A 26,339-nucleotide genomic window follows, 5' to 3' on the forward strand; every position below is an offset into this window, starting at 1 on the left:
ACCCTTCTTAGTCAACGAAGAAAAGTTTCGGGGACCTTAGAGAACTTGGGATTTTAGTCTGGGTTGCGTCTTGCGTGCGTTTGAGGCGAGCAAATCAACGCAAAAAGTTTTCGGTATGCCGGAACATGATTCGGTAGGTCAGAACATGATTCGATAGGTCGGAACATAATGCAATGGGTTAACATTCTTTTTAAATTTTTAACTAATTGTATTATTACATTTAACTAATTGTATTATTACATTTATGATATTTAACTAATTTTTGTGGTCTGCTTTATAGATTGTTCTCTTTGGAAGCTTCTTTCCAGCCTTGAGCTTCTTCTTGCCTGGTGCCTTCTCATTGAATATTGGAGCATTAAACCACAGGTGTGTGTTTTGTCGATGTAAGAGGAGAACAACATAAGAACATTCGTCTTTATATATATATATATATATATTTTTTTTTTTTAATTTTTGGTGCTTTTTCTAACCCATCAATTGCTTTTGAGTCAACCAAATAGGCCCAACTTGCAATTTATGTTGTGAAGTATAATTGTCTGAAAAATTAAGTATGCATGTATATTTTATGGAAGCATAAATTTAATGATTTGTAGAAACTTTTAATTGTTCCATCCTAAATATCTTCCTTTATTCTTGATGCCATGCTACTTGGTCGACCCTTTCTTGCATCAGTTGTGTCGCCTAAAATTAAAATGAAATGAAATAGTTTCCCTACATGCTTAATGTTGTGAATGCCGGTGATGTTAGAAATTTAGTGATTGTTGCTCTCTATAATATATCCGTACTCATGTGTTTTACAGACGCTCAGTTCAAAAGAACTGGTTGCTGCTTGGGTGAGAGGTGTATAATTTCATTTAAAAAAAAAAAAAAATTGTTTTGGTTGCTGGTGGTGGTTTGTCTGTATTTGATTGGTAATTTCAACATTTGATGATTCAATAATATTTTGAACTTCCATTTCTGTTGTCAGAAGATAACGTCTCCATCTTGATTATGCATGATCAAAATGTATGTTTGGCTAAGACAACCATGCTTTTACAGGTAGAGAGGAAGCTACAATTAGAAACAATGTTGAGTAACATTTAAGTCTTCATTTGACAAAAATAAAAAAAATAAAAAATAAAAAATAAAAAAAAAATAAAAACTTTGATTCAGATATCTATATTTGTTGTTTTATTGTATTGACAATTCGTTGTTTGATTGATTTTGTTGCTTTCCTCCACTTTTTAACTCATATTCGTTAATCTACCTATTTTGTTTGGGTGATAAGTTCACTCTTTTAATCTTATTAGCTAAATGAAGATATAGGGTGTGGTTTTGTTATTGGCGGTGGATGATCTGGATGAAAGTATGTATCTTGGAGATTTTTTAGCTTGCAGTTGTTTAGGCCCGGATTGAAGAAGTTTTGTGGAATGAGATTCTTATACCAAATTGTTTCTCCATTTATGGCAGGTAATAAATGTGGTCCAACCAGTGGCTGATAAAATGTCATTGTATATATGCTTTTGTCGATTTCTGCTACGATAATGAGGGAATCCAGATGATCGAGGCCATTCGATCTGAGGTTTGTGCTACTCTATTCCTTTCTTTCTCTCTTTCTGTGAATTTCTTGAAATTGACGATGCACGTTCTGATTCTTGCTGTGTTTGGGAGAGGAGAAAGCTCTAGATTAGTTTTGATCACTTGATTTTTTTCTTATTTGGTTCAGCATAGTCGGACTACATAATCCTACCATTGGGCTATTTCTAGGGAAGGTTTATGTTTACTTTTGTTAGTCTGTTGACAGTTTGGTATGTCTATCATATTGATGGAACTAAATTGTCAGTTAATTATCGTTTAGGTTGTTAATAGTGTTTGTATAGTTAAGACAACATGTGTGCTTTATGCACAAAGGGTTTTGTTTCTGGCTTAGTTTTAATGTCGAATAATCATTGTTTGATTACATTGTAGTATTAGTATGTTATTTTAATGATTTCATATGCTTCTCTTTACGTTAATTGTGTTGGATTTCTACATTTTTGGCTTTTGTTTTCTTTAATTAAATGAAGTTTGTAATGTATCTGGACAGGTACCAATCTTCTTAATGAAGATTAGAGCAATCAAATGGAGCTTCACAGGATAAGTTTGTGAGGGTGAGTTTTTTATTTTTTTTATTTTTTTTTTACTGTATTTTACTCCTTCGTGGCATGCTTCTTGATGGTTTTACTTTTACTTAAGTCTTCATTTCGGTTCCTTGCCCAGGTTGTACAGAACTCGGTGCAAACCTTACTGTAGATGTATGGAGTCTTGGGTGCATTGTCTTGGACATGGCTATGACAAAACCACCTTGGAGCCAGTATAAAGGGGTATGAATTTAGATCTGAAACGAATACTTTTGTATATTTGGTTTTGTAGTTAATTTCACCTTCTGGGTTTATGCTGGGTTTTAGTACAATTTTAAAGGGAGGTACAATCTGGTGAGGTTTCTCAAGACCATGCAGAAGGCAGGGCTCTATGCTCACCTTCGCATTGGCCCTTATGTTTGTGTTGAGTGAAGCTTTGGGTAATTTTTTTCTCAAGATCTATAATTTTGGCTTTTTTTTTTTTCTTATTTTTTAGGATTTTCCACTCTCATTCTATTTTCCTCTCCTAATTTTAGAAAAAAAAAGTATTCAATTTTTGTGATTGTGTGGTTTGTAGGGTTTTCCTATTTGACAGAGGCAAGTTTTGATTTTTACTTTTCTTTTTTCTCACAGGGGGCTCTCGGAGAAGCATGTAATGGAGACACCACTTCTGTCATTATCTTTGGAAGTATTTGATGGTCAACTGGATGATCCTATTAGCATGTCCATCCGAGGAGGTTTGTATTCATCTTTCCACTTCTTTTGGAAAAATGTTTAGAAATCATAAAGATGCTTCTGAAGATAGGTAAGCAACAATTTCTAAAATTTTAGTGTAATCTTTTTTCATTATGAAGTTGTTCTAATGGTAATTAGTGATTTCAAACAAATTCTGTGAAGTGAAAAGTGAAATTTTGTATGTTTATCATTCCAATTTATCTTTATGCAGACTTTTTCTGTTGAATGGAAAGCATACGTTTTTTTGTTTTTGTTTTTTATTTTTTAGTTTATTGGTTAATGCATTTTATGATTGTTGATATGCAAGATGCAAAGATAATTTCTTTGTTTCTATATACTGTTACTGTAATTCTACCAATAGAAACTGGTACTGCGATTGTGGCACTAAATGAACCAAGTCATTGTAGCAGCAGATGAACCATAACCATGCCAGTTTGTAGCCTGCGATTCTACGTGTGGTGGTTTAATTTAGTTCTGTTTTCAGTTTCAGGAGACTCTGGTTTTTTGTTCTTTGGGCCTTTTTTTGCAGCCTCCGAAGCCGTCTTTGGTCACGCCTTATGATTGCAGTGGCGAGCTTCCCTTACAAAAATTCCTTCTTTCCAGCATTTAGGGATTATGAAGTGATTTCTCTGCTTAATATGGGATTAGGGTTACATTTTTCTTATAATAAAAATCTCTGTATGCCACCCGGAAGCTTCCCTTTCAAAGATTCCTTCTTTCCAGTATTTAGGGATTATAAACTGATTTCTCTGCCTAACTTGTTCCAAAGTATTATGTAGACATTGCTTTAATATCTTGGCTTATTGGCTGTATGTCGGGTGTCTGAGATAGGATTTAGGAGATCTGGTTTAGGTTTTGCAAAGAGAGAAAGAGATAGGGGGTGTCGGAAAGAAATGTGAGAGGATTTAGGCGAGGGATTTCAGGGATTTGTTGAGGGTTTCTTTTCTGCAATTTGCAGATAGAGAGATGGGACAAGTGTGAGAGAGAGATGAGAGGATTTTCTGTGAAGGTAAAGAGGCATTTCGTTTTCCATTTGCTTCCTGAAACCTGAGGGATTTCTGCGATTGCAGAGAGAGATGGGAGTGTCCGTTAGGTGCCCTTTAATTGTCACTTTTGTGATTTGTCCATCCTTGATTGTTGTGATTCATTCTCACGAACGTTCTATGCACAAGGTTTCATATTATTCCTTCCTTTTAATTTTGATATTGTTGTGCTTAATTTCTATTCTGTTTTATTGGGTGATTAGATTAACAGACCTTGGATATTTTGGTATAATAATTTCACATCACGTGTTGCCCTTTTGCATCACCTTAATTGTTCGTCAGATGCTAGCTTTTAATTATGTTTTCTTTGGGTCAGTCTCCATCTGGTAAATTTGTCCATCCTTCTGGAGTGGAGCACTATCTTTCTGACAGCATAAATGCTCTGAGAAACTGCTATGGAGACAAACAGTTGTTTACTCCGTTGTAGGTATGTTTTTCTTTAGTATTTTAGAGGGATTCTTAACTCTTCCCCATTGTAATCTTAACCTTTGTAACTATCTCTCTCAAAAGACGATGAGAGTAACAACTGTTGACAAGCAAATAGTGATTTGTTGATTTTTTAATGTATGCTTGGATTTTAAAGGGGCACTGTATTTATGGGTTGTTGTACGATTCTAGGAAGATATAGGGGATTGAGAGGTCATGCTAAGGAGAGTATATTACTTGCCACTGAGGAATATACTTCATATAATAGCAATGTGATGATGTGTGGCATGCTTTAACTAAGGGATATTTTTGAGTAGTAAGAAAGCCATATAGAGAGTCACATTTTTGTTTTTTTTTTGGATTTGGTAACTAAAATTTTGTGTGAACTAATGTTTCTTCTGTTTCTTAAGGAAACATAACTTTTTTGGAAACCATCTCTTTCTAATCAAAGACGTTCAGTTTCTTCCCACTCATTGTACAATGTGTTTATATGCCAACTCATTTGAATGTACATAAAAAAAACTCTTTGTTGATAATTGTGTTGGATTTATTCAACTTAAATGTGTTTTATTCATCCGATTACACCTGAAACAACAGATTCCCGCAGCAACGCGCGGGCATATTTTCTCGTTCAATCTATTTATTATTTAGAACATCAAAGCAATTTAATTTGCAAAAATATGACAGAACCCCAACTAGTGTACATGCAACAAATCTCATCCAAATGCTACTATTTTTTCGGGTTTCACTAAAATGGAACAGGAACTCCTTGTCTCTTGTTCACAATGGCCATTGCCAAATACCGAGTGCCCATTCCGATGGGCGCTTTTTCATCAGGCCCCTCCCAGAAGGGGGCCTCACCTTCGCCAACCAGTTGCCAGTATCCGTTCCTTAGAGACTCGAATTGTTCTTCTGTACAGTTTTGTGTCAATGCTTCCGCTCGGAAATTTATCCCAAGAGAACCAAGGAACTGAGACTGAGTAATCGGGCCATGGACAGAAATCTCTCCTGCAGAGATACTAAGCATCCTCAACCTGTTCTTGAACCCAATTCATGGAAATATAATACTTAAAGAAAGACTAATGAGACGGCGTACCTAAAATTTCCTCAGCGGAGTGCCTGATGGAAGCAAAATCAACATATGCACTAAGATCAGCAGAGCCAGGATCATCCAGAATGTTGACAAATTTATGTTTCCGAATGGCCTGCAACAAATTGAAGTACTGCAAAAGTAAAAGCAACAGACCTGCAGACTATCTGATACTACTCCATTGAGGCCATAGTCAATTATAAGAGCTCCACCTCCGTCGGAAGCTATTCTTTCAGCCATAGTTTGAGTCGACTCCATTGCTTTGGGGCAAACCTCGATATGTTGAAGCTTTGCTATTTCTTCATTTCCAGCCCATTTGCAGCGTTTTGCAAGATAAAGAGTCGCTGGTGTAGGCTGTGAAGACAGAACAAAACGAAACCTAAACAATATTTATGAGCATCAAATAACACAACTCCTTTGTTAAAGCATCTGCAAAAGAGAGAGAATCTATTTTACATCCTTACGTTGAATCTTCAGCAACATCAATCATTTTCTCAGACCGGCCACGAGCAGCTTTCTGCAGAAAACAAAAAAGATTAAGAAATCCTTAAGAGAATGAAACAATATTCATAGAGCGAGCATTTGGATTTGGTGATATAGATCAGAAATGGACCACACAAACCTGAAATTGATGAACTGGTAAAGCATCATAAAACTCGTGGGCTACGATGATAGATGGCACTGAAACGATAATCAAGAAAGCTACAGTCAGTTCATGGGGAAGAAAACAAGCTGTCACATTCACGCTTCCAAGTGTTAAGATACAATACTAATTATATTGCACAACAACTGGAAGAGCTATAATGGCTTAATCATAACAAGGGACTGATTTTTATAAACTAAAGAACGTACTAATTATCTTCGGCAATACTATATCCAGCAAGATGCATGTAAATCGATGTCCAGTTAAGTGTTACATAATGCATCCACCAATGCTATGAGAATCTAGTAAGCATGCTATTTCCTTCTCCTGATATCGTCTTATCCGAAGTAAAATAAAAAAGCATCACTTACGAATACAAAACTAAACTATCTGCAAACAAGAAGTTGCAGAAAGAAAAACTAGAGGTCATGTCATTCAACTGCTAGTACATGCAACCTAGAGGTCTTTTCATTCCATTCCAGTGCACGTACGAACAAATAAGTTTGTCTTCCTTGGAATACGATAAGAACATAACTACATACATCCTGTAGGAACGTCTTCCAATGTGGCATGCCAAGATACAGGAGTTTTAGCCAACGCGCTTACAGTCCTTTTGCCATCCGAAACCTCTTTGTTTGCACATTCCAGCTTCTGGTACTGAAGTTTCTGCAACGCAGGACTGCATTCTACCATGTGTACGTGCAATGATTCGGTGCAGTTCTTAAATTTTGATGCACCCTAGGCAACAAAGAAACTAAATTTCGTTACTGTTTTTCCATTTGTACAGCATTAACAATAAAGAAGTTCAAATGAGCAGAGCCTGTACATACACGAAGAAGGTCGGCCATGAGAGTTCCTCTTCCCGGACCTAGCTCGACTAGGTTCACTTTATCAGGCTGTCCCATTTGCTCCCACAGAGACATTGCCCAAACACCAACCATCTAAATTCAAACAAGCAGAGCAAACAACAACTCATTTTCTATTCAACAATCCAATTCCTAAAGAAAATCCCAATTGAATTCGATGAAAAATTATCGAGTAATTAACAATCCAACAACAATGAATTTACCTCCCCAAACATCTGGCTCACTTCAGGGGAGGTTATAAAATCACCTCCAGCTCCAAACACATCTCGATTCATGTAGAATCCGGCTTTCGGATTTGTCAGAACTTCCTCCATATACTCAGCAACGGAGATTGGGCCGCCGCGGAACTGATAAAAAAAACCCACATTCACAACCACGTTGTCACTCAAATTGCAACATTTACTGTAACCCATATCAAAATAATGGAGAAAATAAAAGAAAAAACAAACTTTGATGATTCCCTTGAGGTGCTTGACGAGCTCAGAGGCCGAAGTGGGTTCATGGGAATGCTCTGCCGCAACAATTAATTAGAAAAAGTTAAGAAACTAATGAGAAAAACCATTAGTGAATGCAAATTACGGATTGGTGGCGGTTACCGGGTGGGTTGCATAGGCCGGAGCGGTCGACGGCGATGGAGGTGGTGGGTTGAGTGGCGGTTTGGTCGAGGTTGTCCTCCAACTGTTCGGCGAAAGGACTGTCTGGGATTTGGGAAGAAGAAGAAGAAGAATAATAAGATGTTGACGAAACAGAACGGTTGGGAACTAAAGGAGCTGAGCATGGTGGAGGAAAGTGGGCGTTGGGAAGACGGCGGCGAGCGGCGGAAGCTCGTAGCAGGAATCGTCTCAACATTTTGGAACACCGCCGGTCGCTCTCTGCAGGGAAAGGCGTGCAAGTGACCAGGTGAACCGAAGAACTTGGAGAGACCCGCCAGTCACCACAATAGGATATATAAAATCAGACGGTGCATATCTGACATGGGGATGTAGCTCAGATGGTAGAGCGCTCGCTTAGCATGCGAGAGGTATGGGGATCGATACCCCACTTCTCCATTTTTCTTTCTTATTTCCCTCAAAATTTTCAATTGACCCCATTTGTATTTGGGTCTATTTTCTTTTTGGGTGACATCGGAGAAATTTGACATCTAAGTCAACAAATATGTAGAAACTCGTAATAACCATCTGATCACTTAAAGGTTAATTATTTGTTTAGACATAAACGGTCAAATCGTATGGAATTAATCTACATAATAGTGGTTTAGTTTGGTTATTTCTTCTTTTGTTTTAGTTATCAGGGATCAAATTATCCGCATCGCTTAATACTGAGTTAGTTTCAATCTGGGAAGTAAAACTGCAAAACCAATCCAAGTCGAACCATGTCCACTATGATTAACCACTACATGTAATAAAATTTGTTTTGCAATTGTCTCCATTAGTTAATTGAAGTTTTATTTGTTTAAAAGAAAGGAAAAACCATGATAGATGTAGCTCAAATGGTTATAGCATAAGGATTTAATCATTTTAATTGAATTCGAATGGCAGAAGTACAAGCACTCAATAATACGACGACTCAAAGTAAACAAATTCAGTCGAACAACATAATGAGTCCAAAATTACAGAAACTTCATAATTTCGTACTAGCAAATTACGCATTATTACTCATATATTTTGCTATTAATAAAAGAATTAAACATTTTCCGAGTTGTCGTTAATCTTTTCATAACGCCCGTTTTGGTCATCTTTGAAGTAGTAGACATAGAAGAGCAGCAAACTGGTAGCAACGGCAACAAAATACATCATCACCACCACAGGCAAGGGCATAAACGTCCCAAACTGATAAGCAAACCCAAACAAAATGCCACTTGTCAACACACAATAGGTGAATCTCAACACCTCCTTCTTCAACGACTTCTCGCCACGTGGCAGCCGACTGTACACCTGCTGACACTTGTCCAAACCCCAGTAGGCCACGTAGACAAAAATGACGAAAGCGAGGACCGGGTAGTCGCCGGCCTGGTACGCCCGGTACATAGTGGTGAGGTAGCAGATTGTGAGGTTGAAGTAAGCAAAGTGGCCGATGAAGTCCGGTCTTTGAGTAATTTGTGGGGGTTTTTGGGGAGCATCGGTTGGCAACATATTTGCAGTTCTCTGTAAGTTTTTGGGTTCAAGTTTTCGATCGAGTGAGGTTCGAGTTGGGGGGTTTGTGGTTATTTAAGCGAACCCACGTATGGAAGGTGCGTAGAATTTACCCTGAAGTTGTCACGAAGCGCCGAGGAGTTGGAAAGGTGAAGTGGGAATTGCCCTTCAACTTTCTTCGAAAGAGAACAAGAAGGAGCCTAGAAAGTCAAGGTCCCATGGATTGTCTCGTGAATCCATCTGCGAAGTTGCCTAGAATTACAAGATGGGCCAAAGGTTTTCATGAAGTTCAACTACTAATCACATCGATATTATTATATGCACAACAATATGATAGTTGGTGTGAAAGTTTATCATAAAATGCACGTTCTGATACCATGTCAAGTTTTTGTAGAGCCAGGCCAACAACTCATCATCATCAAGTTATGGTGATGCTCATGACTATATTTAATCTAGATGTGTTTAAATTTTGAGATTTATGTAGGATAGACACAAGTTTCAAAATTTAAACTCATTTAACAGTGATAAATAAGGTGTGAACATTACCACCACTTAAAAGTTGTGAGCAAAAACACACCCAAACGAGTTTAAATTATAAGATTTGTATCTATCCACTATATATATTATGAAATTTCAATAATAATAATAAACAAGTAACCAACACGAGATGACCCGTAGTCAGGAACAAACTTCAGGCCCGTATTCCACACGTCACGTTCTGGGTTTGATTCCTGACATTGGTGAATCACACGATAATACTAAAGAAAGGTTGAAACTGCCTCTATGAGTGGTTTTGATCGTTGATAAAATGCACAGCCATGATGAAACCATCCGCTCATCCTCTAATATTTTTTTATAAAAAAGAATAATAAATAAAGTAGTTCAATAAAAAAAAAAATGAATAAGGTAGTCGGTGGATCAGAGTACTTCCTATTAAATAGAGTTGGGAAAAGGTCATCTTCAAATCTTTTCCACCAAAGCCATTAAATTAAGTGATCTGAACTCTTGAAATTTGATTCATGGCTAAAAACAGAAGCCCTTTAATTGAATCAAATTTCAAAAATTCAGATCACTTGATTTAATGACTCTAATAGAAGAGATTCGGGGATGATGTTCACTCTTAAAATTTCCAACGGAATTCCTCCGGTGTCTTATTGCACTCTTTTACTCATCGAAACCCCAAACGAACACTCTTTTAAAACCCCTCGAATCCCAATTGAATACAAAGCGCCAATTTTGCACTCTGTCCTGCATAAAACCCCAACAGGGGCACCGAGAGCCAAGCTAGCAGAAGAAGATGGCGCACGGCGGTCGACAGGCAGGTGAAACTGGACCGAGAGAGCGAGCTCAGGATCGAAGTCGGCTACGACGCTCCTCTCAAGTTCCGCCTGCTCAGCGGCACCTCTGAGATCTTCGGCAGGGAGCTCCCCCCTGATTTCTGGCTCACCTTCGCGCCCAGGCTCAAATTTGCTGCAAGCCGCCTTCTTCCCCTAGCTCTTTTCCCAAATTTACATATTTTTAATAGAATTTGCGTTGTGGGTTTTGATTGTTAAAGATTTTGAATCGCATTTGTGTTGTGGGTTTTGGTTGTTGAAGGTTTTTACTTGGAACGGAGCAACAGTTGAGATGGAGGGCAGGACGGAAACCGAGTACACGGCTGATGAGGTATTTCATATGCTTGTTATCTGCTTTGGGTTTTCTACTTTTTGCTCCGGATGCATCTGTCACTAATGAGAATGTGAATGGTGTCTGATTCCAATGTTTGATTTTTCAGACCCCAAATATCAGAACGGAGACACCGCGCTTAACCCTTGCTGCCCGATGACCCCAATTCTCCGGTACTTCTTGTTGTTCACTTGTATGTTGGGGAAAGTTAGTGCAAAATTTTCTGTGTTTTAATTAGTGTCATCCTCCGGTGAATAAAAGTGTACTTGTTCACTTGTCTGTTTGGAGCATATAAATGCAAACCTTTCTACATGTTTCAAGTAGGGAATTGGATCCTCTCCGAGGCATTGCCTCAGGATCCTACTGACCGGATAACATGGGTCGTTGAATTTTAATCCAACGGTTACAATTATTATAACTTTAGAGAAACTCTCTATTTGTAACCGTTGGATCAACGGTCCATGTTGTTCGGTCAGTAAGATCCCGAGACATTGCCTCGGAGAGAATCCAATTCCTTCAAGTAGTGTTATTCTTCACCGACTTATCGCCATGTGGCAGCCAGCTGTACGCTTGCTGACACTTGTCCAAACCCCAGTAGGCCACGTAGAAAACACCACGAAAGCGAGGACCGGGTAGTTGCCGGCCTGGTACGCCCGGTACATTGTGGTGAGGTAGCAGATTGTGAGGTTGAAGTAAGCAGAGTGGCCGATGAAGTCCGGTCTTTGAGTAATTTGTTGGGGGGTTTTTGGGGAGCATCGATTGGCAACATATTTACAATTCTGTGCAAGTTTTTGGGTTTGAGCTTTCGATCGAGTGAGGTTTGATTTGGGGGGTTTGTGGTTATTTAAGCGAACCCACGTATGGAAGGTGCGTAGAATTTACCATGAAGTTATCACGAAGTGCCGAGGACTTGGAAAGGTAAAGTGGCAATTGCCCTTCAACTTTCTTCGAAAGAGAACGAGAAGGAGCCTACAAAGTCATGGTCCCATGGACTGTTTCGTGAATCCATCTGCGAAGGTGCCTAGAATTACAAGATCGGCCAAAGGTTTTCTTGAGGGTCAACTATTAATCACGCCGATATTTTTATATGCAAAACAATATAATAGTTGGTGCGAGGGTTTATCATAAAAGGCTCGTTCTGATACCATGTCAAGTTTTTGTAAAGACAGGCCAACGACTCATCATCATCAAGTGATGGTGATGCTTACGATCGTATTTATCCTACATGTGTTTAAATTTTAAAATTTGTGTAGGATGGACACAAATTTCAAAATTTAAACTTATATGACAATAATAAATAAGATGGTGAACATTACCACCACTTAAAAGTTGTGAGCAAAAACACACCCTAACGAGTTTAAATTATAAGATTTGTATCTATCCATTATATATATCATGAAATTTCAATAATAATAATAATAATAAATAAGTAATCACCACGAGGTGACCTGTAGTCAGGGGCAAACTCCAGGCTTGTATTTCACACGTCACGTTCTGGGTTTGATTTCTAACATTAGTGAATCACATGACAGTGACTAAAGAAAGGTTGAAACTGCCTTTATGAGTGTTCTCAACCTCTAATAAAATGAACTGCCGTGACGAAACTACCAGATAGTTCTCTAATTTTTTTTTTATAAAAAAATAATAAATAAAGTAGTTCGACAAAAAAAAAATAATGAATAAGGTAGTTGGTGGATAAGAGTACTCCCTATTAAATAGAGTTGGGAAGAGATTTTCCGGATCTTTTCTATCAAAACCATCAAATCAAGTGATCAGGATTCTTAAAATTTGATCTAACAACTAAAATTATTATAACTTTTAAAAATGACCTGTTTTTAGCTGTTAAATTAAATTTTAAAAATTCAGATTACTTGATTTAGTGACTTTAATTAAAGAGATTCGAAATGATCTCTTCCCAATAGAGTTCACTCTTAAAATTCCCAACGGAGTTCCTCCAGTGTCTTGTTACACTCTTTTACTCATTGAAATCCCAAACGAACACTAAAAACCCCTCGGAATCCCAATTGAATACAAAGCGCCAGTTTTGTACTCTGGCCTGCATAAAGCCCCCAATTGGAGCACCGAGAGCCAAGCTGGCAGAAGAAGATGGCGCACGGCGGCGGACCAAGGCAGGTGAAACTGGACCGAGAGAGCGAGCTCAGAATCGAAGTCGGCTACGACGCCCCTCTCAAGCTCCGCCTGCTCAGCGGCACCGCTGAGATCTTCGGCACCGAGCTTCCCCCTGATTTCTGGCTCACCTTCCCGCCCAGGCTCAAATTTGCTGTAAGCCTTCTTCTTCCCCTAGTTCTTTTCCCAAGTTTACATCTTTTTAATAGAATTTGCGTTGTGGGTTTTGATTGTCAAAGATTTTGAATCGCATTTCTGTTGTGGGTTTTGGTTGTTGAAGGTTTTTACTTGGAACGGAGCAACAATTGAGATGGAGGGCAGTACGGAAACCGAGTACACGGCTGATGAGGTATTTCACATGCTTGTTATCTGCTTTGGGTTTTTTACTTTTTGCTCCGGATGCATTTGTCACTAATGAGAATGTGAATGGTGTCTGATTCAAATGTTTGATTTTTCAGACTCCAAATATCAGCTATGTGAATGTGCACGCCGTACTGGAAGAACGGAGACACCGCGCTAAACCCTTGCCGCCCGATGACCCCAATTCTCAGGTACTACTTGACACTTGCTCACTTCTATGTTGGGGGAAATTAGTGCAAATTTTTCAATGTGTTTTAATTAGTGTCATTCTTTAGTGAACAAAAGTGTTTGATCCTCAATTGCCAACTCCGTAAATTTTTAGGAATGATTGAGATAAGCTTGTGGCGCAAGTGCATCTACTGTGTAGTAGTGCAAGTCCATTTTTAGGTGCATATTACCTAGGATTGTTGTAATCCTTTGCCAAGTGACTCTCTGTCTGTGGCTCATAAGCTTCTTTGTGGTTAGGGCCCAAGGGTGATTGTTGTGGGACCAACAGATTCTGGGAAAAGTACCTTGTCGAAAATGCTTCTTAGTTGGGCAGCTAAGAAGGGATGGAAACCTACGTTCGTTGACTTGGATATTGGACAAGGAGCTATAACAATTCCGGGATGCATTGCCGCTACTCCTATTGAAATGCCTATTGATCCAGTTGAAGGAATTCCTCTTGATATTCCTCTCGTTTATTTCTATGGGCACACAACTCCTAGGTAATTGATTTATAGCATCTTCATATGGACCTATCATTTCACTTCGTTTATTAATATCTGATACTAACATATAAGAGAAATTCTTGTATTGCTAATTTATTGGAAGTCATGAATCCTTAAAGATCCATTTTTTATCCAGTAATAATGTAGATTTATACAAAGTGCTTGTGAAGGAGCTTGCTCAAGTGGTAGAAAGACAACTTTCCGGGAATGCTGAATCTCGAGCTTCTGGAATGGTGATCAATACCATGGGATGGATAGAAGGTCAAGGCTACGAGGTAATTTTTAGGCTGCTTGCACTTCAGGGATGGCTGCTGACTTACTATTGAAATGGTTGTTTTAATGTCATATATTTGAAATTCTTGGTCGATTTTCTTGCAGTTGCTTCTTCATGCAATTGATACATTCAATGCCAATGTTATCTTAGTTCTGGGCCAGGTACATCCCTCTGGTTTGAGTTTTCTTTCTTATTATGATTTTACCGTACTGGATTCTGCAAGCATTTCTTCTTTCCCCTCCTCTCCCCTCCCCCCCCCCCCCCTCTCTGCTATTGTTGCTCGACTCCGTTACAATGCATCCTTGTTTGCAAAACATTTTGATGTTTTAACAAAATGGTTGTATATGTAGGCTCCGATGACAGTACATATATTTCTTTTAAATTCTCAGGAAAAACTTTGGAGCATGATCAGAAATGTACTAAAGAACAAGCCTGGTGTGGACGTTGTAAAACTTCAAAAATCTGGGGGTGTTGTATCCAGGAATGCCAAATTCCGTCAAAAATCCAGGAGTCATAGGATAAGGGTAAGCATCAATATGTTGCCATTTAATCCTTGTTATTTGTTCTTCCTGAAGAAAAGACTCATGTGCGCTGATATTTCTAACAGGAGTATTTCTATGGCCTTGCAAATGATCTCAGCCCACATTCTAATATCGCGAATTTTAGTGACTTTTCTGTCTGTCGGATTGGTGGCGGGCCACAGGCCCCACGTTCAGCTTTGCCAATTGGTGCAGAGCCTGCTGCGGACCCTACAAGATTGGCGCCTGTGAATATTAACCGGGATTTGCTACATACCATTCTTGCTGTTTCATTTGCCAAGGAGCCTGATCAAATTATTTCTAGGTAACTTGTACCGATCTATCTGATAGAGAAATAGATAATGAATGACTGAAGTATATGACATTGATCAGTCTCGTTCACTTTCATTTGAACTTCACATAGGAAAGTAGATGGTTTTACCCCCTCACTGTCACAAGAATGCAAATACATAGTAGTATTGTGGTATTTCTTGCTTGCTTTTCCGTCTCTGGAGATAGGGATGCGAATTTGACGGTGACATTTTGTATTTCAGAGTATGATTCGTAGTCTGTAGTCTTAAATATTTACTTTTTTGGTTTGTTTTGCAGTAATGTTGCTGGGTTTGTCTTTGTCACAGACGTCGACATTCAGAGGTTTGTATGGTGAACAACTTGCTAGAAACACTTCTTGTATTTTGGTTTTCGTTGTTCTAACCCAATATGCGGCGTTACAGGAAGACAATTACGTACCTTGCACCATCGGCGGGTGAGCTTCCAAGCAAGTATTTGACTGCAGGAACCGTGACATGGCTTGAAACATGAAGTCGATGAGCAAAAACCCCAGTAGTATTGCTTTCCGGTGGATGTACGTTGCTGGCTTATGTAAGGAGTGTAAGATGTGAGCTATCTAGGCGTAAAATTAGTTTTAACGATGCATCCCAAATACGACAACAGATTTAGAATATTATTGTCGTTTTTTTGCATCCTAAATTTGTTATGCGAGTCTTGTTTGTCGTATTTTAGATTATACTAGAATTTAGAAAGGCGTGCCAAAGCCTGAATTACAGGCAACCACAATTTTTTTTTTTTTGTTTTTTTCGTTTTCTGTACAAGATATTTAAACGAAGGACTAAGGGATGGAGGAATAAATTGGCTAAGTGGCATTCAGGTATTGTTCAACTGTGATATAACCTATAAGTTAAGGTAGCCCTTGCAATATGAGCTCTTTCAATTTATCCGAGGCATAAAAAGGTGCTGCAGCTGCAGCTGCACTTCCACAAAATCCTTTCAAGTATTGGTACGACTAAGTTGCAACTCTCACAAAACAAACCGTTCACAAGACGAAAGCACCAAAACGCAATTCATAACAGAAGCACACACAAGCCAATAATTTCAACGAGTTTAAAGCGAATGAGTCGTAAACCTCAAAAGTGACATAACCAATCCTCTCTCTCACTCGCGAGTGACATAACCAACAGCTGCAGTACAGAGTCTTATTAAGGCTTGGTATTTATCACTGACATAACCCACAGCTGCAGTGCAGAGTCCTCTTAGGATTTGGAAGGACTTGGTCCCAATTATCGCAAAATATACGGCCCAACATGCAAGAGTAAACCACCCGAAAACTGGAACGAGGAGGAGCACCAGTAGCACCAACGCAAGAGTTCCACACAAGAGGCTGATGTTGTTCATCAGTTCATATATGTTTGTATTGTTGGAATCTTGGAGAATGTTGGCAGTCTGCAATGTCCCCGCGTAAGTGAGTAAATCAGCAATCAACATCACAACAGTGTTGTGGTCTGTGACAAATGGAGACGGTAAATTTCCGGTCGCATGCTTCACCTGGAGGAGAAATCCTAGGATGTTGAGGAGATGGAATATACATTTGTGTGCTGCCGGTGGAGATTTGGAGGAGGAGAGGGTATGGGTATATATACAACTTTTGATGTTGATTGCCCTCTTAACATCAGGGAATCTATATTTTTTTGATGTTGATTGCCCTCTTAACATCAGGGAATCTATATTTTTTTGATGTTGATTGCCCCTCTTAACATCAGGGAATCTATATTTTTTTGATGTTGATTGCCCTCTCAACATCAAAAGTTGTTTCATTTTCATTTTTGAGATATTTGAGATATTTGATATTTGATAAAAAACAGAGGTTTTCATTTTTGATGTTGATAGGTGGAGAGGGTATGGGTATCCTCTGTTTCATTTTTGATGTTGATAGGTGGACCCGTCAGTGGAAAATAAAAATGAAAATCCAAGAGAAAAAACAGAGGTTTGATATTTGAGATATGAAAATCCACCTATCAAACCTCTGTTTTTTCCTCTTGGCTTTTCATTTTTATTTTCCACTGACGGGTCCACCAACAACAACACGGGGTATATATACCCATACCCTCTCCTCCTCCAAATCCTGCAAACTCCTCCCTCCTCTCTCTCACTCCTCCCTCCCTCCCCCAACTCTGCCGCGTTCCTCTTCGGCCATGCCTATGAACGTCGGAACTTCTCCACAAATCTCAGCTGGGTTAGTACATTTTCTTTAGTTATCATATTTTAATGTTGCATCTACTCTTTCGTCAGAAGCTGATTGTAAAGCATAAGGGAAAGAGTAAACAATCTTGTTAATCTATCTATGATACTCTGCGTAACCTCCTTTTTCGTTTTCAATTTCCACGTCCAAGTTATGGATCAAATAAATTTGGTTTCCAGATACTCTGTAACATGCCTTCTCATCAATATGTATATGAAACGGGGTCTTTTATAAGCTCATCTTCTTAATTAGCTAGCAAATGAGTTTGGGTTGTGCGCAGATATTCTAACGGTTGATGACACAAGTCAACGTCATTAACTTTCTGTGTTGTTTATAATACAGCAGCACTATGGAGGAGGGTGGTCGGTACAAATCTCCACCGGCAGCACACGAACTTATATTCTATTCCATCAACAGCCTAGGATTTCTCCTCCAGGTGAAGCATGCGACCGAAAATTTACCGTCTCCATTTGTCACAGACCACAACACTGTTGTGATCTTGATTGCTGATTTACTCACTTACGCGGGGACATTGCAGACTGCCAACATTCTCCAAGATTCCAACAATACAAATATATATGAACTGATGAACAACATCAGCCTCTTGTGTGGAACTCTTGCGTTGGTGCTACTGGTGCTCCTCCTCGTTCCAGCTTTCGGGTGGTTTACTCTTGCATGTTGGGCCGTATATTTTGCGATAGTTGGGACCAAGTCCTTCCAAATCCTAAGAGGACTCTGCACTGCAGCTGTGGGTTATGTCAGTGATAAATACCAAGCCTTAATAAGACTCTGTACTGCAGCTGTTGGTTATGTCACTCGCGAGTGAGAGAGAGGATTGGTTATGTCACTTTTGAGGTTTACGACTCATTCGCTTTAAACTCGTTGAAATTATTGGCTTGTGTGTGCTTCTGTTATGAATTGCGTTTTGGTGCTTTGGCTTCTGTTATGAATTGCATATTGGTGCTTCTGTTATGAATTGCGTTTTGGTGCTTTCATCTTGTGAACGGTTTGTTTTGTGAGAGTTGCAACTTAGTCGTACCAATACTTGAAAGGATTTTGTGGAAGTGCAGCTGCAGCTGCAGCACCTTTTTATGCCTCGAATAAATTGAAAGAGCTCATATTGCAAGGGCTACCTTAACTTATAGGTTATATCACAGTTGAACAATACCTGAATGCCACTTAGCCAATTTATTCCTCCATCCCTTAGTCCTTCGTTTAAATATCTTGTACAGAAAACCAAAAAAAAAAAAAAAAATTGTGGTTGCCTGTAATTCAGGCTTTGGCACGCCTTTCTAAATTCTAGTATAATCTAAAATACGACAAACAAGACCCGCATAACAAATTTAGGATGCAAAAAAACGACAATAATATTCTAATCTGTTGTCGTATTTGGGATGCATCGTTAAAACTAATTTTACGCCTAGATAGCTCACATCTTACACTCCTTACATAAGCCAGCAACGTACATCCACCGGAAAGCAATACTACTGGGGTTTTTGCTCATCGACTTCATGTTTCAAGCCATGTCACGGTTCCTGCAGTCAAATACTTGCTTGGAAGCTCACCCGCTGATGGTGCAAGGTACGTAATTGTCTTCCTGTAACGCCGCATATTGGGTTAGAACAACGAAAACCAGAATACAAGAAGTGTTTCTAGCAAGTTGTTCACCATACAAACCTCTGAATGTCGACGTCTGTGACAAAGACAAACCCAGCAACATTACTGCAAAACAAACCAAAAAAGTAAATATTTAAGACTACAGACTACGAATCATACTCTGAAATACAAAATGTCACCGTCAAATTCGCATCCCTATCTCCAGAGACGGAAAAGCAAGCAAGAAATACCACAATACTACTATGTATTTTCATTCTTGTGACAGTGAGGGGGTAAAACCATCTACTTTCCTATGTGAAGTTCAAATGAAAGTGAACGAGACTGATCAATGTCATATACTTCAGTCATTCATTATCTATTTCTCTATCAGATAGATCGGTACAAGTTACCTAGAAATAATTTGATCAGGCTTCTTGGCAAATGAAACAGCAAGAATGGTATGTAGCAAATCCCGGTTAATATTCACAGGCGCCAATCTTGTAGGGTCCGCAGCAGGCTCTGCACCAATTGCCAAAGCTGAACGTGGGGCCTGTGGCCCGCCACCAATCCGAAAGACAGAAAAGTCACTAAAATTCGCGATATTAGAATGTGGGCTGAGATCATTTGCAAGGCCATAGAAATACTCCTGTTAGAAATATCAGCGCACATGAGTCTTTTCTTCAGGAAGAACAAATAACAAGGATTAAATGGCAACATATTGATGCTTACCCTTATCCTATGACTCCTGGATTTTTGACGGAATTTGGCATTCCTGTATACAACACCCCCAGATTTTTGAAGTTTTACAACGTCCACACCAGGCTTGTTCTTTAGTACATTTCTGATCATGCTCCAAAGTTTTTCCTGAGAATTTAAAAGAAATATACGTACTGTCATCGGAGCCTACATATACAACCATTTTGTTAAAACATCAAAATGTATTGCAAACAAGGATGCATTGTAACGGAGTCGAGCAACAATAGCAGAGAGAAGGGGGGGGGGGGGGTGGGGAGGAGAGGAGGGGAAAGAAGAAATGCTTGCAGAATCCAGTACGGTAAAATCATAATAAGAAAGAAAACTCAAACCAGAGGGATGTACCTGGCCCAGAACTAAGACAACATTGGCATTGAATGTATCAATTGCATGAAGAAGCAACTGCAAGAAAATCGACCAAGAATTTCAAATATATGACATTAAAACAACCATTTCAATAGTAAGTCAGCAGCCATCCCTGAAGTGCAAGCAGCCTAAAAATTACCTCGTAGCCTTGACCTTCTATCCATCCCATGGTATTGATCACCATTCCAGAAGCTCGAGATTCAGCATTCCCAGAAAGTTGTCTTTCTACCACTTGAGCAAGCTCCTTCACAAGCACTTTGTATAAATCTACATTATTACTGGACAAAAAATGGATCTTTAAGGATTCATGACTTCCACTAAATTAGCAATACAAGAATTTCTCTTATATGTTAGTATCAGATATTAATAAACGATGTGAAATGATAGGTCCATATGAAGATGCTATAAATCAATTACCTAGGAGTTGTGTGCCCATAGAAATAAACGAGAGGAATATCAAGAGGAATTCCTTCAACTGGATCAATAGGCATTTCAATAGGAGTAGCGGCAATGCATCCCGGAATTGTTATAGCTCCTTGTCCAATATCCAAGTCGACGAACGTAGGTTTCCATCCCTTCTTAGCTGCCCAACTAAGAAGCATTTTCGACAAGGTACTTTTCCCAGAATCTGTTGGTCCCACAACAATCACCCTTGGGCCCTAACCACAAAGCAGCTTATGAGCCACAGACAGAGAGTCACTTGGCAAAGGATTACAACAATCCTAGGTAATATGCACCTAAAAATGGACTTGCACTACTACACAGTAGATGCACTTGCGCCACAAGCTTATCTCAATCATTCCTAAAAATTTACAGAGTTGGCAATTGAGGATCAAACACTTTTGTTCACTAAAGAATGACACTAATTAAAACACATTGAAAAATTTGCACTAATTTCCCCCAACATAGAAGTGAGCAAGTGTCAAGTAGTACCTGAGAATTGGGGTCATCGGGCGGCAAGGGTTTAGCGCGGTGTCTCCGTTGTTTTGTGAGAGTTGCAACTTAGTCGTACCAATACTTGAAGGGATTTTGTGGACGTGCAAATTGAAAGGAAAAAAAAAAAAATCAACAATCTGAATTTGCAAAGAGCTCAATGATATTTCGCTTTGGTCATCTACATTTAGCAATTGTAAAAATTAAAGGAAACTATACCATATCACTTCGCTCATCTCCTACAGGTGCTGAATGACCACTTGGTTCATGAGTTGGCATCCCTTACCTTGCCATAGACAAACATCGAAACCCACAACCAAGTTCACTATAAAATGCACAAAATAAAAAATAACCAAACCCACAAATTTAATCGAACAATTCTACAAAATCTAGAAAAATTTACTAAATCTCACGGATAAAATAACCTCAAAAGCACCCAGAAATTTAATGAAGAATTCTCTAAAACCAGAAATTTAAACGAGAAATTCTAGTCATAAAAACTTTACTAAATAAATTTGACCAATTTAATGTTGTCTATATTGAGGGAAAACCAATAGTAATTAACTAGAAAATATGCTCGCGCGTTGCTGCGGGACTTGAATGCATCACCTTGAACTAAATGAATAAAACACATTTTACCTGAATAAATTCAACACAATCATGAATGAACAGAGGGATAGATGAGTGAATGAGGTCGGTAAGATATGCAGCTTCGTTTTTATATACATTCAACTTAGCTGACATGAAAAGACGTTGTACAATTAACAGGACGAAACTGAACGTTCTGTTTCCCTAATAAACAGAAGAAAGAGAAGCAACATAATCTTCACACAAATCTAGCCCCTGCAGTCAAGGTGGCAAAATATATATCCTGTAGGTTAGGCACATGTTTTAGCAGTTGACAAAAAAATATAAAAACTGTTTCATTCTTATTCTAGCATCTAAGTTTTCAAGCACAAACATGCAAAGCAAAAAACATGCAGGATGCCCGTTTCCATAAGAAACAGAAGTCTAAGAAGTGCATTTTAGTTTAGAGAACATACATGAGAGAAAAATCCAAACCTCAAGGATATGATTGTATTACAGCAAATATGATTGGGTCGTACTCGAGGATCAAATGGGGGCTTGAGATTTTGGTAACTGTGTAGAAGAAAAAGAACACCAACGGAACATTCCTAGAAACTAACCCACAAACCCATCCAAATCAGATAAACTAATCAACCAAATTAGCCCAATCAGTAACCCTAAATTTACTCAACCAAATTCCCCAAATCAATAATCCTTAAGGATAAGATTATTTTTAACTATACACAAATTCACATGCTAGTCATTTGATACATTTAACTAATTCTGCAAGTTGTAAATGATTAAGAATAATTTAGAATGATACCAACTTGATTCTAGCTCATCTGACTCCTCTCTGCTCTGTATTTGAAAAGCTGAGTAGCCAAGTTTGGAGAAGTCCTTAAATAATCACTATTTGAGGATTGAGAATAACCTACATTCACATTGCACAAAATTCTATGGAAAAGGGGACAAATTAACATAATTAAAATAAGTATTAAGATGCAAATATTCTCAAGATAAATTAAGCAGAAAAATGAATACACTTTGCCAATTGTCAGACACTGCTAATTGCCAATATAGCAAGATAATGAATTCCGTGAACGAAAAAAAATGATTTGCAACTTCAACTTACCATGCCAAAGAAGCTCCATAAAAGTAGTAGCTTCCTCCTTACTTCATGCATCCGTTGATCATGGAAATTATAAAAATCCATCCAATCAAGAGACAATGTAAAAGTTGTGAGAAGGTGAATATGCAACAAAGAATCTAAGATATACCTGACAAATTTGCGATTCCAATATAATTTCACACAAAAAAAGATCAAATTTTGATTCAAACAAAGCAATCTCATCTGTTACAGATCGGACCAACCAAAAAAAGATTCTATTAACATGATTTCGAACCCAACTATAAAAAGGAACTTTATAGCAGCACAATCAATATCATTTCAACCCAACCAAAAAGAAACTGATTGTATGTCATAAGTTTTTAAACACGGAGAAAATGTATCATATTTCATGACTAATCAAAAGCTTACAAATGTCAGGTAAGAACATACGTAAGTTCAAATGAAAGAATGCAAATGAAGACAATTCACTCCATTGTGTTCAGCAAGGGAATAAAAAGTGACAAAAATAGCATGATCGTGATTCGTACCTTTAACTTGATCTGATGGTAGGGCATTGAATGTTGACTGAACAAAATTTTGCAAGTAATGAGGTTGCGTAAAAACTTTCACCTAAAAAGTTAAACCCACCATTATATGAAGGTAAATAAGGAAAATCCAATCCAATAATCACATCAATCTGAGAAGTGTATTTTAGTTTAGAGAACATGCGCGTATTTTCTAACGAAAACATGAGCAAATATGATTGGGCAGAAACATGATAGTAAAAAATCCAAACCTCAAGAATATGATTGTATTACAGCAAATATGATTGGGTCGTACTCAAGGATCAAATGGGGACTTGAGATTTTGGTAACTCTGTAAAAGAAAATGAACACCAATAGAACATTCCTAGAAACTAACCCTCAAACCCATCCAAATCATATCAACTAATCAACCAAATTAGCCCAATCAATAACCCTAAATTTACTCAACCAAATTTGCCCAATCAATAATCCTTAAGGATAAGATTATTTTTAACCATACACAAATTCACATGCTAGTCATTTGATACATTTAACTAAGTCTGCAAGTTGTATTTCTGTAAATGGGAATGAAAATGTAACTTTTGGTCTTATACTTTCAGAACCAATACACATCTCAAATGTGGGAGTCTCAAAAGTTGTTTCATTTATTTCATTCCAAAGAAATTTTATGTTTGGACAGATATTCGAACAAAATACTCTCTGATTGACACTCACTTAAACACCTTAGAAGAACTTACGTTTCTCTACCTGAAAAGGAGTTCAGGGATATGAAAAAACTACTTAATACCAAAAGCATAAACCACACTCGGTACAATCAATAACTAAACTAACAATATATTCAACAATGTATCAAAAACAACATCAAAATAAACACCTTTAAACCATAAAAACCAAAGGAACAAACCATATAATTAATGAGTGGTGAAGTGCAGACTTTCTGGAATTCAGGGCATCAATTATCCTAACAGAGAGCGCGTTTTGGTCCTCCTCCTTTGCCATTTCCTCCTCATCCCCTGAATCCTCATCACCTGCACATTCCAACGCCGTCTCGAGAAGCGCCTTAGCAAACACCGAATACTCATATACTAATATATGATATTAGAATCGAATACTCATATACTAATATAAATTTTATATCAGAATCGAATACTCATATACTAATATAAATTTATTCCTTAATTTATCTAATTATAGAAATAAATAAAAAATTAGATCAAGAAAACCAAGAGCCAGATACAATTTTGATGCTAAGAAAATTATGCTATTAAATCAGAGAAAACTGAGATGCAATGGAATATATACAAATCTAATCCAAGAAAGCAAACCAAAACCCTTACTTTCTGAGAGAAATTGGGATAGAATCGTAGAGAGAAAGCAAGAGGAGAGATATACCTGGCTCTGGTTTAAGCGTCGAACGAACTCTTTCTCTCTCTCTGCAAACAATTTTAATTAAAAAAAATCCAAATTATGAGCACCGACTATCAATCAAATACCAAAATGAACTGTAAATCACAAACTCAATTCTCAATAATCAATTCCTTGATTCGGATACAAAATTTTCATCATTTTTAACCTCAAATGGGATTACACAAAAAACATAACCTTCTCAGAAAACTACGGCCATTTTTACAAATTTCCATGAGCCAGCACTGGAAAATGAAACTGACAAAGCAACATAGAAGGAGGCAGACAAAAGAAATCAAAGAACCGAACACTCTCTTCATTAGCAAAAGCGTTTGAGAAATCTGACGAAAATAAGCCAAATACCCCTCTTCCTCAAATCCCGATGGTCCCCATGCTTTTCTCTGACTGTACCCCCTCTCTTACTCGTGAAATCGAGGATCTGCAGCAATGGCGCTAAGATCCCCACTCATCTCTCTCTCTCTCTCTCTCTCTCTGATGCGGCATGGCCTCCCATCCCCGAAACCCTCACCGAACGAAGAACGAAAAGGTGGTGGCAATTTTGTAAATAACGTGAAATCCACCAAAATATCATATATACGACTCAGGTCAGGAAACACTATGCACAGTATACGCACCACACCTGGTAATGAGATATTTAGCATGTGATATCATTCCAAGCACACAATATATGCACCACATCCCCATCCTATTCAATTCGATTATGGCAGCATGAGGGACAACCCTGCTTGATCTTCTGTTGTGAACGATACAAAATTTGTTGATTTCGTATGTATTGCCGACATTTAGATGGTCTAAAAAAAATTGGATGTCTCGACCGTTCATGGTTTTGTGAACCGCATCTCTCTTTTAGAAGCATAAATTAAAAAACAGACATAATACTTAATGAGTGGTATAACATTTAACGTATATAGTTTAAGAATCATGTAAATAGGCAATATAGCATAATTGTGGCTACTTAGATAGCATTTAAGATCATATGCAAGATAACAATGGAGATTACTCCAAGAATCAAATCAGTAGCAGTTGAAGCAACCTTGCAAAATCACATTTTGTTTAATTTGTATAGGTTAAGAAACAATTAAAAAAAAATTAAGGAAAAGAAGAATTGTTAGTTCATACTTAGTTTTGTTTTTACAGTTATATGTTTGATCACAAAGTTTGTTGTACTAAGAACATGGCGTGCACAATTGGATACGTAAAAATGCTAGCATTCAACGATAATTAAAAAGGTGTAAAAATCTTACATCTTTATCAACAAAAACACAATCAAGACTTATAGGTTGAGAATTATCTCCGATGCTTTTTGTGACTCATATTTTGCATACCCTGATCTACAGTTTGTTTGTTGGCAGGTATGGCGTCAAAAAATGAATTGGTTGCTCCTCCAATAATCTACATATATAAGCAATTGATAAGCTAATTAAATTCAAAATTGAATAAGATGATTTAACAAAGAAATGGTGGAGTCATGTTTAGAAAAATAAACAAAAGGATAAAATAATAATGCAAAGTTATACCTTCATGTAAATGTTTTAAAACATCTTTATAAACTATGTTTTTTGAACAATTTTATTTATAAGAAAAAAAAAATTTAAATGAATCATGAAAAATCTGTGATGGTGGAAAAAATGGATTGAAGTGACTCTAAGGTAAGTAAGTATATAAAACATTTTGTCATGGTGATAATTCAACTTCAAATTCCTCTCTAAGAGCAGTTCCACCGTAGGCAATAGCCCGGTGGACTGGCTCTCAAACAGTGCCAGAAGCCCGAGCAACTTGGTCCAGCTTGTGCTGGCAATGGAGCCCAAGTGGCCCGAGGGAG

General features: G+C 38.0%; 3 protein-coding genes, 1 long non-coding RNA gene and 1 other non-coding gene across 27 annotated transcripts; 3 read left to right on the forward strand and 2 right to left on the reverse strand.

Annotated features, from left to right (window-relative positions):
• The first annotated feature begins 279 nt into the window (after window positions 1-279).
• On the forward strand, window positions 280-4,401 carry LOC137739507 (uncharacterized). The gene is made up of 7 exons (XR_011069094.1): window positions 280-366; window positions 1,450-1,561; window positions 2,066-2,129; window positions 2,239-2,342; window positions 2,733-2,836; window positions 3,319-3,403; window positions 4,194-4,401. It is a non-coding gene; the product is annotated as an uncharacterized lncRNA (long non-coding RNA).
• Window positions 4,402-4,466: 65 nt separating this feature from the next.
• Window positions 4,467-7,837, reverse strand: LOC137739508 (uncharacterized). The gene is made up of 10 exons (XM_068479101.1): window positions 7,499-7,837; window positions 7,352-7,413; window positions 7,106-7,249; window positions 6,867-6,977; window positions 6,579-6,774; window positions 6,016-6,074; window positions 5,858-5,910; window positions 5,550-5,772; window positions 5,400-5,508; window positions 4,467-5,311 (listed from the first exon to the last, which is right to left on the reverse strand). The coding sequence occupies exons 1-10, from the start codon at window positions 7,749-7,751 to the stop codon at window positions 5,052-5,054; spliced, it is 1,470 nt and encodes a 489-aa protein (XP_068335202.1). The 5' UTR covers window positions 7,752-7,837; the 3' UTR covers window positions 4,467-5,051.
• A 41-nt stretch (window positions 7,838-7,878) lies between these two features.
• Window positions 7,879-7,951, forward strand: TRNAA-AGC (transfer RNA alanine (anticodon AGC)). Its single transcript has one exon. It is a non-coding gene; the product is annotated as a tRNA-Ala (tRNA).
• A 4,634-nt stretch (window positions 7,952-12,585) lies between these two features.
• On the forward strand, window positions 12,586-15,860 carry LOC137739657 (protein CLP1 homolog). Of its 2 annotated transcripts, none has more exons than XM_068479309.1 (10): window positions 12,586-12,982; window positions 13,107-13,175; window positions 13,285-13,377; window positions 13,652-13,893; window positions 14,033-14,171; window positions 14,275-14,331; window positions 14,521-14,694; window positions 14,778-15,013; window positions 15,298-15,342; window positions 15,423-15,860. In XM_068479309.1, the coding sequence occupies exons 1-10, from the start codon at window positions 12,806-12,808 to the stop codon at window positions 15,508-15,510; spliced, it is 1,320 nt and encodes a 439-aa protein (XP_068335410.1). In that variant the 5' UTR covers window positions 12,586-12,805; the 3' UTR covers window positions 15,511-15,860. The 2 variants fall into 2 exon arrangements, with proteins under 2 accessions (XP_068335410.1, XP_068335411.1); XM_068479310.1 differs by having other exon boundaries at window positions 12,589-12,982; window positions 14,560-14,694.
• A 2,529-nt stretch (window positions 15,861-18,389) lies between these two features.
• On the reverse strand, window positions 18,390-25,922 carry LOC137739173 (protein CLP1 homolog). 22 transcript variants are annotated; one of them, XM_068478697.1, is made up of 15 exons: window positions 24,695-25,130; window positions 24,485-24,525; window positions 23,997-24,120; window positions 23,096-23,177; window positions 22,572-22,612; window positions 22,267-22,370; window positions 21,092-21,158; window positions 20,873-20,956; window positions 20,357-20,598; window positions 20,079-20,217; window positions 19,919-19,975; window positions 19,550-19,684; window positions 19,231-19,466; window positions 18,902-18,946; window positions 18,390-18,821 (listed from the first exon to the last, which is right to left on the reverse strand). In XM_068478697.1, the coding sequence occupies exons 9-15, from the start codon at window positions 20,539-20,541 to the stop codon at window positions 18,734-18,736; spliced, it is 885 nt and encodes a 294-aa protein (XP_068334798.1). In that variant the 5' UTR covers window positions 20,542-20,598; window positions 20,873-20,956; window positions 21,092-21,158; window positions 22,267-22,370; window positions 22,572-22,612; window positions 23,096-23,177; window positions 23,997-24,120; window positions 24,485-24,525; window positions 24,695-25,130; the 3' UTR covers window positions 18,390-18,733. The 22 variants fall into 22 exon arrangements, with proteins under 22 accessions (XP_068334798.1, XP_068334795.1, XP_068334793.1 ...); XM_068478694.1 differs by having other exon boundaries at window positions 21,092-21,197; XM_068478692.1 differs by having other exon boundaries at window positions 22,263-22,370.
• Window positions 25,923-26,339: the final 417 nt, after the last annotated feature.

This window comes from Pyrus communis, chromosome 7 (genome assembly GCF_963583255.1).
Source record: "Pyrus communis chromosome 7, drPyrComm1.1, whole genome shotgun sequence".
Lineage (NCBI taxonomy): Eukaryota > Viridiplantae > Streptophyta > Magnoliopsida > Rosales > Rosaceae > Pyrus > Pyrus communis.